Below are 13,783 nucleotides of genomic sequence, written 5' to 3'. Positions count from 1 at the left end.
CGAGGAGCGGGACACTGTGAGCTGGCTCACTGGTGTGGGGTCGGCGAGACACCGCGGAATATTATATATATTTAATAATATAATAATAATAAAGATATTGAAATTGTTGTTCCAAAATTACAAAAATACAATAAACACAGCAGCATAATAGTAAAACAACAGTGCAGTAAAAAGAGCCATTAAATATCTACAGGAAACAAAGACGTCACATAATTATGTAAATATGTAATTATTACCAATATTTAGTAGTGCAAAAAAAAACGTAGTGGCAGATATGTAATTGCACGTTATCATAGTACATTATTAATAATAATAATATCGCACATAGCAGCGTTATATAGCAGCGAGTGTTTTGGGACCACTTTACATTAAGACTACCCGTATAAAGGATTCATAAAGGGTTTATAAATAGGTTATGAATTAGGTTGTAAACACTTTAATAATTAAGAACCATTTGTAAACCAGTTCTAGCATAGTTATAGTCAGGGGTGCACATAACTTTTTTAGTGAGTTACTCAGATGCGTACCTGGAGACAGCATTTGGTACTCACCCCACACGAGGTGTGGTGTTAATAAGTGTTTAAATAAAATACTTGAGAGTAATTAGGCTTCCTATGTACATTTTTCAAAGGTGACCGGTATGAGCAGATTTGGGAGGCTCTCTCGTATCGCCAAGTTGGTGTTGGTACTTCCACATTCAAATGCTGATGCTGATTCTCTGTGGTGGGACTGAACAAAACCAAAACAGTTTGGCTCTTGATGGAACTCTATCATCTCTCATGACTGTGAAGATGGCAAACCTTGAGCCACAGTGTTTCAAATGGGAGCCCCCTCCCTCTGTCATCAAGGCATCACAATCTGCCACAAACACCTACAACATGAGACATGTCATGTTAACCACAAACACACAAAGAAAGACATGCACTTTTTTTAATAATATATATTATATATATTATTCTGGTTCTAATTTTGTTACACTTAAAAAAAAAATGCACTAAAGGAAAAGGCTGCTATTGTTTCTTAAAAGGCTGCTATGTTTCCTTTATATTGACATTTTATAAATAAATGTATTTTATTTGTCAAACTTTTTCTTGTTACAATTGCTTTCATTTCTACTTGTGCTGGTCAATTATTAACACTCTATAAGCATGAGGAGGCCGACAGTGTAGGGAGAGCAGCTGGCATGGGGGTGAAGACATCACAACAGTCTTAATGTTCATTTAAATTGAGATATTCCTCTAAATCTACGTTAAAAAAGACCAACATTTTTTCGTCGGTGGCAGAACACATCTTCCCCCGAAAGTCTCACTCCTACTTTTTACTGAAACTTGGCAGCCCTGTCTTATATAAGCTTATTAATGATTTATTAAGTGTTCACAACCTAATTAATACATTCATTACAAACTATTTGTAAGGGTAGTGTTATTGTAAAGTGGTACCGTGTTTTGTAATGGTAATGGTATTTATATTGCACATAGTGATGGTGTGGAAGTTCTCAGTCCCCTTTACTGAAGGGTCAAGAGTTATAGTTTGATGGCCAGTACAATTAAGCAATAGCTCAAGACAGGCCGTGGTATCTGCTCATTATATCACAGCTAAGGGGCGTGGTTTGGCCCAACGCGAAACGACCGGACTTCTTTCTGCAGATGTGAGCGTCCTTAACAACGGTCAATAAGTCCTCGCTGCACATTATCACTTACATGTTTCCAAGTTTTTTTAGTTAGTTAGTTTCGTAACGGACGTAATGTAACAGTTGTAACGGTTGTAGCTTTTCTCAGACGCGGAGGGATACTGACTTGTTGTGAAAAGTAACTACAATTCTACTCGTGAAAAACGCTCATTATATTGCGGCTAAGAACCAATCAGATCGCTTGATTTGACTTGTCCGTTTTATAACAATGTATAAACAGTGTTTCCCCGCCAATGCTTTTTTAAAGAACATGTATGGCCTAGAAAAGTAGAAAAAACTAATTCCAGTTTTATTTTTTGAGAGGTATTGGAATAAATGTTTTAGCCTTCAACAAGTATTTAATTGAAGCAATGTTAGAAGTAAAGAGGGCAAGACTACCTTCAGAGAAACTGCAATTCATGGTCACAAACCAACATGTTGGAAACTCCTGGTTTAATCTTTAACAGATTATTGTATTTTATAAACTCATCATGTGTTCTTTTATTTGAAATCTTATTTTTAAAAGTATCTCGAGTCAAAGTACATGTACCCAATAAATGTACTTGAATATATATATATAGATATTCCCTTAATAAGTACAACAATGTAAAATGTTTCCCCGCCAATGTTTTTTTAAGAACATGTATGGCCTAGAAAAGTAGAAAAAGTAGAAAAAGTTCTGCTTGATACATTTTATTTTTACTTTGGACTTCTCTTATTTTTCTAGAGATATTGGATTATTTAGCTTTGAGGTGTATAATTGAAAGAGGGCAAGACTACCTTCAGATAATTCATGGTCACAAACCAATGTGTTGGTAACTCCTGGTTTAATCTTTGACAGATTATTGTATTTTATAAACTCATCATGTGTCCTTTTATTTGAGATCTTAATTTTTAAGGTATCGTTATCTGTTAAGTCAAAGTACAAGTGCCCAATAAATGTACTTAACTATAATGCAGAATGCAAAAGTATGGTAAAGGTCAATAAAAGACTATCTCTAAGCCGTTAATAATCATGCGTTACAGCAAGATGTTCTTATACCTCACCTGAGAAGAGCAAAATGCCAAAAATTCTTCTATCCATGGTTTGCAATTTCTAAAGGAAAATAAAACACACACAAAGAAAATTCAACACTGATTATCTTCAAAACAAATGAATGGATGATTAACTATGACATCATATAATTGTGATGAAAAAACGTACCTGTGAGGAAGAAATCAGACGGTCTTTACAAGAGAGAAAGCAGGGAGAGCTGCAAAGACACTGACTTAGTAGAGTACTGCGCTCTTTATTTGTATGTAATGAATGCGAGTTACTTAATCCTCCTTGCATGAGGCGTATGTCCTCTAGCAATGCAAAGCACATGGAAACAGGGTCGCTCTGTCGGGACGGATGCAAAGGTTTTGCAAAACATAAAAGGTTTCTGGGACATAATATTTAAACTAGTTTTTTTATTTCAAAAATGAATCACCAGGTGAGACACACAAAACAAACAAGACACAAACGAATAAGCTAGCCAAACATGCTAGCTGTAGCATTATTCTCATTACATTTTGTATCTTAAATTGTAATCAGCATCTCCAATAGTCTTTGTAATGTCAATGAATGTAATGTAAATAATTCACTCAAAAGATCAACAACAATGCGATGCTAAGCCTGTAGAGTCCATAGCACCACACAACCTTTATTATATATATATATATTCAAGCACATGTTTGACGATTAGTTTAGGTTTGGCATCATGGCGCACAATTGTCCTGGATTGGAATATTATTTTTCCTTCATTTGAGATCTATCTTCTCTCCAACTAGGAAATAGTTTGTCTATAGTTCGGTAGCAACAGTTAAACATTTCCCATTTGGCCTTAAAGGTTCAAATGTCCTTGTATTGAGGTTGTGGTTCATAACGATCTTAATTGAAACTGTTGGTGTACATACAGTAGAAACCCAGATACCAATACAACTAGACCAAATGTTACATTCTCAATCCGTTCTGTTGGTTTCTTGAACCACCAGAAAGCAGTCAAAGCCTCAACATTAAGTCTCATGGTTTACCGCTTTGATAACCAATGGCGCTGTATTCTTCCCATCATCAAAAACACCCGGGCTGAAGAAGGGGAAGACCCTCTCGGAGAACATACACCCGGTGAAGGTGTAGATGTGAGACCCGGCCTCCACGTTGAAGAACGACACGGTTCCCTCTTCGTAATCCGTGAACACTCCCACCGTCTGAGGCTTCCTCTTCAGGGAGATAAGCACCGAGGGGGAGTCCAAAGCTCGGTACTCTTCTCCGTTCCTCAGACGCACCGTCCAATAGCCGTTCTCCGGTTTGGAAGTGATCATCCCCTTCCTGTTGATCGACTCTTTGACCACGCCAAGGTCCCAGTAGGTCTTTGGCCCAACTGCAACCTGATGGTCAAAGCAAGACTGTTAAACACCTGAACTTTTGAGAGAACATCCATAACATTCATCTGTCTGCAACTTGTATATATTTCAATATTCCAATGACTTGTATATAGACTCTCCTTGCACTATTTCTATTGACATATCTACTTGTATAATGTTGGAAAGGTCACTGGTTAGATTCTTCGTTCCCTTCTCTCGAGTTTTATCCAAACCTGTATCTCATGTGATTAATGGAGGGAATAAATGAAGGAACTATTGGAGGAGCCTGTGACCTAAGATCGTCCATGACATATCTACACTGTAGCTATGTACACATGACAATAAAAGCCATGAATCCTTGAATCCTTGAATCACATTTGATGGGCAATCTTGCACTAATGTACATTCTCAAAATATTGAAGTGACTGTTATTTATATTGATTGTTGTGTTTTTATTTAGGTCTTAATATGTACAAATGTATCTTTGACTGTGTATGTACACATATTTGCACACATATTTTTTTTAAATGTTATATACATTTGTATAAATAAACGGAATTTCGATCTCTCTGTCTGTACACACAAAATGGAGGATTGACAATAAAGTTGACTTTGACTTTGAATCCTTGAGAGAAGATTCTGAAGGTTCATTCAACAATTGATCCATCAACCAAAAGGTTCCTGACCTCGAAGTAGAACCTCCCGGACAGGTAGCCTTTCTTGCTCACAACGCAGATAACGGGGTCGAAACGTTTGGGGTTGTCGGGGACGATGTGTAGAAGCTCGCCCCGACCCGCCTGCTTCCCGTCAGCCGACAGGACGATGTTTGGATGGGCGGTTTCTGGGTCTAAAACCACATCAACTAAGGAGATAAGACGGAGAAACGTTTAATTAATAGAAAGGAAACTGCAAAAAACATCACTTCTGTATCCACTACCTGCTACTGATTGAGTCTGTTTCTGTACACATATAGTGCAGTCACTCTAACATGGACTGATCAAATTTTTTACAACAATAGTACAGATTTCAATCATAAATAAACTAGGATCTGAGAATTTCTGACTTCACTCCCATAATGCTATTTCTCTTAAGGTGGACCTATCATGCTATATTTGAATAATATAGTGTTGGACCATACCTATATAAGGCATATTTATACGTTTTATTTTTCAAAATACAAAACAGATCATGCATTTTATCCATTCCTCATTTCGTTCAATTTAACACCTTTCATGGTTCGGATTCAGTGAGAACAGCACCATCTGGTGGCCTGAAATATGTACTACAGCGTCTCCAGCGCTTTCGAACGGCAATGTCAGTGGCTGTCTCCTCCTGATTGGTGGAGTTGGCCCAATAGCCGTAGCGCCACTTCTGTGACGTCATAGAAGTGTTCAAATCTGGATCAGTCTGTATCAGATCCGTTGCAGCCCCTTTTTAAGAGATTTGTGTATGGAGGAAAATAGAGAGGGTTGTGTTTTCTGACTCTTGGTGAGTTCCCTGGAACACCGGGGACACATATTCATGTATAAAAGACGTACAAAGGTGCATTTTGCATGATAGGTCCCCTTTAAGTTGAATATAGAGTTCAAAACCAAATATTATGCATGTTGTGATGGCATGGAAAATGTTTACATTGCAAATATACTTTTGAACAGCCAATCAAGAACTGACCTTCGCATTGGGGGAAACTAACCAACAGGATAGTACCATTGCCACTGTGATCACTTCTACACTATGAGTCATTTACAACTTTTCTCCATGCTTGTACATATGTTCAGACGTTTAAGGAAATTAAAGTACCTTTAAAATTATTCAGGTGCCATAAGGGTTAGTGTGTAGAAAATGGGACTGTTTCAGTGATTGCTTTCAACCCTATTATCTCTGTTTCCTCAGGTTTCTGTGACACAACCACAAGTGGGCAGCAAAGTCCTGCCATATTACTTTAACTAATGTATAGCAATCCTGTATACCAATGTGCATTTCACCTAAACATGGCAAGCAAACATCGATTAAAGTGAGGTCCTACCTGCATATCTGTGCATCTTATTCATCTCTGCCAAGAAGATAATGAGACATTTTAGATATGGAATTGAAACAAAACTTTAGAGAGGCTAAATGAAGACATAAGTGAAGCACATTTTCTACACTTTACCTTCTTTCTTCAGACTATTCAGTTCTTTACTCAGAGTGTTGTCCAGTTTAGACACGGCTCCCCTCACCGTACCCACACAGAGTTCGGGGTGAATGCCGATCTCCATCCACTCTTTGGTGGGTGGAGAGGACATAAGAGAGGGTGACCTCTATATGAGGGAAACACGGTGAAGAAATGTAAATGTTATCATGGTGAAAAAGGTGTTTATGAAGCTGGAACCTAAAGATCCAGTAATAACCGTTTCTTTGGCTGGATGTTAACCTGTAAGACGTGCAGATGGTCCTCCGAGTCCCTCAGCTCCTCCAGCTCAGTGTTTCTCCTCTGCAGTTCAGAGACTTCCTGTTTCAGATCACCAACGAGCTCCTCTGCTCTCCTCTCGGCTGCTTTCTGCTTCTCTGAGATCTCTGTGTTGACTTCAGTGTGTCTCTCGTGGACGCAGCGAATCAGAGACGTGAAGAGACGATCGCTCTCCTTCAGCTCCTTTTCTGCGCTCGTCTGGACCGCCATAAGAAATGTAAACATTAATATGTTACATTTAAAAAAAAAAGTGTTATCATGCTCATCAGTAACTTGCAATGACAAAGCCTCTCTATATGGTAGAGAGTTTGATTTAAGTGAGATCAATGGCAGATATGAGTTATTTTATTCAAACAAATACAAATATCTAGGTATTTAACTTGGTTAGGACTCACGTTGCTGAGCTTCAGACAGTTTTTGATCTCCTCCACTTTCCTCATGCGCTCCTGGATCATCTGCTGAAAATCTGCTTCAGTATTCTTTATTTTTACCTGTTTTAGAAAGAACAGAAATTGAAACTTTCAGTTGACAGAAAGTACGTTTTTCACCAGCAGAACGAGCAAATGAGACCATTGGACGAACATGTAAAACAGAAATAGGTAAATATGACTAATTTCATGACTGACTGTTTGAACATTACACGCTTAAGTTCAGTACCACAGTTAGATGCCTTTAAAAACATTTGTAAGGTCACCATTCCCCCAAAACAGGTGTGATCCTAGAGAGCCAATGCTGAAAGGCCTCAAAGCGTCACTTTCCTTTATCTCCATCAGGGGGATGAAGTCCAATTGTATAAAAGTCTATGAGCGACTGACTCTACTTCTCACTTGATTTATTACCACAGTAAAGATTTTCCTAATGACTTTATAGTCTTAATAGCTTGTTCTAACAATTCTTCAAAACAGCATGTTGTCCATTTTTAGAGAAGTAAGAGTCCTAGTCACAGTTTAGAGTAAAATAGACAATACAGTCAGGTCTGCTTATGGTCAGGATAACCTTTGCCTGTATGGTAATGGTTTGCGTCTTGGCATTGACTTTCTATAACTTGGTCAATAACACATAGTTGTCTCTGAACATTTTACCTTCCTCTCCGCACTCTCGTCCTCTATCGTGACGGCCTGGTGACCTTTGTGCTCGGTCTCGGTGCAGAACTGGCACACACACTTCTGTTCGTCCCTGCAGAACATCTCCAGCAGCCTCTCGTGTTTCTTGCACATCCTCTCCTGCAGGTTCTTCACCGGATCGATCAGCTTGTGGATCTTCAAGGTGGCGACTCTCTGATGAGGCTCCAGGTGGGTTTCACAGTACGACGTCAGACACACCAGGCAGGATTTCAGCGCCTTCACCTGCATGGAGGTTGCCGCGCAGACATCACACAACACCTCACCTGGTTTGGCTGCACACAGCGGGGCAGCAGACTTACACACTATGATGTTTCTCAATGTGTCCGCCAGCTCTTTGAAGGCTGTGTTGATGCTTGTTTCAGGACGGGAGATGAAGGTTTTGTTACAGGTGGGACACTGGCAGACATCACTGCTGTCCCAAACATTCTCGATGCAGGTTTGGCAGAAGTTGTGTCCGCAGGGAGTGGTGATGGGGTCGGTGAACACCTGCTGACAGATGGTACACTGGAACTGCTTTTCTGGTAACATGTTACCTGAGGACAGAGATGGCAAAAGTACACACAAACTTTACTCAAGTAGAAGTACAGATACTCATGTTCAAAGATACTAAATAGAAGTAGTGATTAAACTTTACTCAAGTAAAAGTAAAGAAGTATGGGCTTCGATATGTGGTAAAAAGTACCCATAACTAGCAGCTGTTTTAAAGAGTACCTGACCTCCCTTTATATTAATAGAACAATAATGTCATTGTTAGCTAATGAATGTTTCCATGCTGAACAACGGCAACATGACAAAGTTTTCATTGGTCCCTCTTCTTTAGAGAAGACCATGAAATGATGGATACACGGATCGTGTTCAAATCAATAGGCACGCAATGACTCTAAATAATAATGATCACGCCACCAAACACACATTCAAACTAAAGGAACCAGCCTGTTTGGAAAATGTAAGAAGTAGAAAGTACAGGTATTTGAGTTCAAAATGTAAGAAGTAGAAAGTACAGGTATTTGTGTTCAACATGTAAGAAGTAGAAAGTACAGGTATTTGTGTTCAATGTGTAAGAAGTAGAAAGTACAGGTATTTGAGTTCAACATGTAAGAAGTAGAAAGTACAGGTATTTGTGTTCAACATGTAAGAAGTAGAAAGTACAGGTATTTGTGTTCAACATGTAAGAAGTAGAAAGTACAGGTATTTGTGTTAGAAATGTAAGAAGTAGAAAGTACAGGTATTTGTGTTCAACATGTAAGAAGTAGAAAGTACAGGTATTTGGGTTCAACATGTAAGAAGTAGAAAGTACAGGTATTTGTGTTAGAAATGTAAGAAGTAGAAAGTACAGGTATTTGTGTTCAACATGTAAGAAGTAGAAAGTACAGGTATTTGAGTTCAACATGTAAGAAGTAGAAAGTACAGGTATTTGTGTTCAACATGTAAGAAGTAGAAAGTACAGGTATTTTAGTTCAACATGTAAGAAGTAAAAGTAAAAAGTCGTAAATAAGTAGTGGAGTAAAATACTGATACCAGACAAATGTACCTAAGTACAGTAACGAAGTATTTGTACTATATTGTGAAAAGGAAGTTAGGTGCACAGGAACAGATAGAGGGGAAGTGCATGCAACTATTTATATCCACAGAACAAACACAAAAGTATAGGCTACTGTGTATATTTGAGTTGCGATGCATGACTTGAAACTCAGGACTTAAACTGTACACCCTGCACTGTTTGGTTTGCAACTATTAGTCATAGTTTTCGAGGTTAAATACACACGACAGACCAGACACACCCTCACTTCCCACAGAAAGTATCCACATAATTAAGTGCATCAACACCCCATTACTGATGGGAAGTACAAAATAATAGTGTTAAAGTTGTAGCCTATATAACTGCTGAAATGCTTAGAGGGTTATTTAAACTTAAATGCCAATCTCTGGTAGTTATAGGTTTTATGCATACAGAGATCATTTCAGATTTGGTAGTATTCATGCAGTTCAGAAGACCCAATATGCTAACCAGCCAACACTTTCTGATCACTACATTATAATCATAATATTTTATTTTTTGTGGTATTTATATTCCATCCTACATGATTAAACAGCATTTTGTGTTACAGGTTAGTTATGTCTCTTTTTATTGTCAATCTAATCAGGTCCTATGTTAGCATGCTAGCATAGCTTTGTCCACTCAATATGAAGCTACACAGCTAGCAACTTGTTAGCTTAGCTTAACATTAAAGGCTTTAAACAGCTGGTCTGGCTATCTCCTAAAGCAAACATAATCCACTTAGCAGGATATCTAAAACCTACTGATAACATAGCAGGCATATATCTTGTTTTTTAAACACTAAAACACTTAAAACAAGTTGTTTATCTTGAATCTAAATAGGCCTATTCCCTTAGTAAACACATATTTAAAACAAAGTAAGGCTGTATTTACACAGACCTGAGTCATCAAACCTAAACTGCTGCTCCTCTCATCCTTCAATCCCACAATAATCAGGAAATATGAAATGAATTAACTATTGGTTCAAAACTGTTATGTGGATCATTTAAACATTTTGAAGGCACAAAGCACACACCTTACATAACAACCAATTTCCATGGTGAACATATAGTGGCATATTTGTCAGTTTTCAGACTATGAAAGCGCTATTCCCCCTCTTAAATCATTCATCTCTTACCTAAGTAACTTTTATTCACCTGCCAAGTATTTTTAACAACCAAACAGATCTAGTATTTCATATCTCTCATACTTACAGCTGCTTTTCTCTCGTGAAGATGGTCAGTCTCACTCTTGTCCTCTGTGACGGAGCAGGTGACACTCCTGCTTCATGAATGAGTATGAATACAGCTGTGAAACAGGAAAATCTAAAGTCTACACAGTTATTCATCAGCCCCAACCCTCCCTCTGCCGAGCAAAACACTGGTTTCTCTCTCAGTTCACTACCTAATCTTTAAATAGCAGCATTTATGGCACAACCTTCCATTAGTTAGTGTATTTTACAACGCTCCCATGTTGTGGAAGACATTAGTGTGTGCATATATGATCATGGAAATACAGTAATAGCAGCTCTCACACAGGGAAGTTGTGTGTTTGTCTCATGGGTGTGGTGTTTGAGTCCAATGGTTAACATTTTCCACGTTATGACACACCTGAAACACAATTTACACCACAGCCTGAACTGAGGAATGCTGCAAGTCGGCCTGTTACTCGTATAATACTTCTTTATTTACGCCTGAATCAACACCAAGAAGAAAAGCAGATTAGGTTACAGTTAAGGCCTCTAAACACATCATTACATGTAAAAACAAAGCAGGAGTTTTACTATAAGGAAACGCTTGGAAACAGTTGCTCATTGACAGGTGTGTGATGGGACCTTTAAAAAGTCCATAACGTTCAAACAGGATCTGCTTTAAGTGACATAAGTAGGAGATACAAATACACAATAAGCTACAAAATGTGCTTAATTAAGTTCTGGTCGATTTAAGCTTTTAAGTTAAAGAATAACTTATTTCTTACTTCCTTTAATTCAATATATTTTCATAGTTTAGGGTTCCTGGCAATAACAGATCATTTGGAGACACATATCATGAAATTCAAGTGCATATTCTGTAAATGATTGACTAATTTTGATGAGGAATTTCATGAGAAAGAACCACAAGTGAATCAAAATGAAAGTATGAGAAGTATCAGCTACACAAAGTATTTATTTTAACAATAATAATCATTTCAAACCACTACTGTATCAGAAGTTAATTCGATAGATATTTTAGCACTTCCTGACAGCTCCACTCGGTGGCAATAAAGTACAATTCAGTCAGACGTTTCTTTTTGTTGTAATGGGTGGGAATAACACTGCATTAAGTTCACATCTCTAACATGTCATGTGCAAAAAGTCCCAGGTTAACCTTGCCTAAAAAAGGTTGGTAAGGCAGGGAACGTTTTCATAATTATATATAAGTGGTTGAATTTAGCACAAAAGCTGCTTTGGATATGCAAGTAAAGAGAGCATAAGGTGCTGTTTACATGGGAACGAAACAGGTTGTATCTACTACTTTTCGCTTTCGTATAGCCCGTTCGTTCACACGAGGCCGTAACGGAACCGCGGGAACGGACCCCTAAAACGATAACGGGTCCCAAGGTGGATAGATCTGCGGACGGAACGCTCTGGGGGGTCAAACGGCTCCGTGTGTACGTCCGGTCCTATACGATAATTTTCCTGATAACGATGAAGCCATAGCCCCGCCTCTCCTCACCTCTGCTGCTCACTGCCGGAGCATGGTCAGCTACTGCTGCCTACTGACCATGCTCCAGATGTTAGTGCAAAATCTACAGATCCTCTACCACAACCATCAGCAACAAGTGGACATGGAGAACTACATGAAATACATGAACTACTGCTAAATCCACCGCGGAGAAGGGCAACCAGGCAACCGTGGCAACCATACTCGGGGGTCTTCTTCGCTGCTTTTGGTGTATTTACAGGCCCGGCCTATGTACTACAGCGTCTCCAGCGGGTCGAGCGGTCTCATGTGAAGGGACACGTGTATTGAGCCGTATCCGTGTGAACGGAATACTTTTTTGATATTGAATTGACAATTCGGTTAGTTTGCGTTTCGTTTGCGTTCCCGTGTAAATGGGGTCTAAGTACATTATGTCGTAAGGTCCTATTAAATTGTGCACAAATGTTCACACTAATTGACCAATTAACTTTTGCATAATTTAGGGACTTCCTGTGTTTCCTTTGTCTTTAATTAAATCATCCTGGCAACATAACAAGCATACAGATTTTACAAGCATTTGTCTGGTGACACTTTTCACAAGGTGTGCCCAAAACATCTCAAACACAATGAACCAAAAATAAAATTAAAGACTTAACGATACATTCCCATTACATCATTCACACAACTGCAGAAGCAATTGTTGTGTTCACTTGTGTATCAAGAGCATTAAAGAGGAACAAGTTGATTTCATTCACAAGTGTAGTGTATTCAAGAGGCATAAGAGCCAAGGTCAACTTTCGAGAGACGCCTCTAAAGTCTCTCGTTCAGCATGAGATTCGCAAAGTTCTTTACATGACTCTCGTTCAGAAAGCTAACCCAGTAGTTCAAAGCACCAGTACTGAGCCGAAGAACAAGTATAAACCCAAACCAAGACATGGAAACCTCATGTTGTGTCACATGGACCCTAATATTGCACTATTAATCCAAGCAAGGCAAAATTGCTGAAGAAAAAGAGGTCCAATTGGAAGAAAAAAAGCCCAAGCTGGCAAACAGACCAAAGTTAGCCACAGTTAACAGATACGTAATTATACACAGACCCATAACAGTTTACAGACCTACTTCATGGTTTAACTTTTAATTGGGACAGCAGTTAGATTTCTTAGGCGTGCTCACTTTTTGGATATCGGATGACTTTGGGCTGCATGATGGAGTCAGAAACTGCTGTAGTTCACATAATAAACAGGACTGTTTGGATGCCGGTGAAAAAGGCTAAATAAACAACAGATAAAAACCAGAGATACATGACTGGAGGATTGAAGTGTGTGACGCATCTTCTGCTCACCGATGCATACAAAGGGAGGTAATACACAACTTTCATGAGAACCTGACAAAGGAACAAAGAACAGAGAAAGGATTTTCTTTAAAAAAATAGAGGAAATATCATTAACACAGTTTATCATCCCCATCAGGACACACACACGCGCACACACACAGGAGCACACACAGGAGCACACACAGGAGCACACACACACACACACACACACACACACACACACACACACACACACACACACACACACACACACACACACACACACACACACACACACACACACACACACACACACACTTGTGGCAATGTCCAGGTTGTACTCGGCACTAATGAGGGAGATGGGATGTGATAGCAGACCGACTTTTGGCATGCGACATACAAAGTGTACAAAAGCCTCAGTCAGATCAAAGTCTCATAACATATATTTTTTTTCCAAGGTGGAATGCGCTGGCAGCCTTTGTCCAAATCATTTTAGCTTCAGTCATAGTAGCAAATAGCAAAAAAAAAGCTATATTAACTGTTTGAAATCCCTAAAAGAAAGACTAATCTATGGGGATTTGTTCCAATTGAAAATAATCTAAATCATTATGTTTTTATATTTTTAG

The 13,783-nt window shown here is 38.7% G+C and overlaps 1 protein-coding gene across 1 annotated transcript; it reads right to left on the bottom strand.

Annotated features, from left to right (window-relative positions):
* Nucleotides 1-3,106: 3,106 nt before the first annotated feature.
* LOC307033794 (E3 ubiquitin-protein ligase TRIM39-like) lies at nt 3,107-13,769 on the bottom strand. The gene is made up of 8 exons (XM_079672421.1): nt 10,379-13,769; nt 7,586-8,160; nt 6,899-6,994; nt 6,468-6,701; nt 6,207-6,354; nt 6,081-6,107; nt 4,741-4,916; nt 3,107-4,078 (listed from the first exon to the last, which is right to left on the bottom strand). The coding sequence occupies exons 2-8, from the start codon at nt 8,153-8,155 to the stop codon at nt 3,707-3,709; spliced, it is 1,623 nt and encodes a 540-aa protein (XP_079528547.1). The 5' UTR covers nt 8,156-8,160; nt 10,379-13,769; the 3' UTR covers nt 3,107-3,706.
* Nucleotides 13,770-13,783: the final 14 nt, after the last annotated feature.

The sequence above is a fragment of the Notothenia rossii genome (genome assembly GCF_949606895.1).
Source record: "Notothenia rossii genome assembly, chromosome: 3".
NCBI classification, from domain to species: Eukaryota; Metazoa; Chordata; class Actinopteri; order Perciformes; family Nototheniidae; genus Notothenia; species Notothenia rossii.
This window is presented reverse-complemented; position numbering and strand designations above follow the sequence as displayed.

Bases quoted from the DNA above. Each gene is read 5' to 3' on its own strand.
- LOC307033794 (XM_079672421.1), bottom strand. From the start codon at position 8,155: ATGTTACCAGAAAAGCAGTTCCAGTGTACCATCTGTCAGCAGGTGTTC. The intron at 6,108-6,206 runs GTAAAGTGTAGA...TCTTCTTGGCAG, and splicing joins GAATAGTCTGAAGAAAGAAG to AGATGAATAAGATGCACAGA. The intron at 4,079-4,740 runs GTCAGGAACCTT...TTTGACCATCAG, and splicing joins CCGGGAGGTTCTACTTCGAG to GTTGCAGTTGGGCCAAAGAC.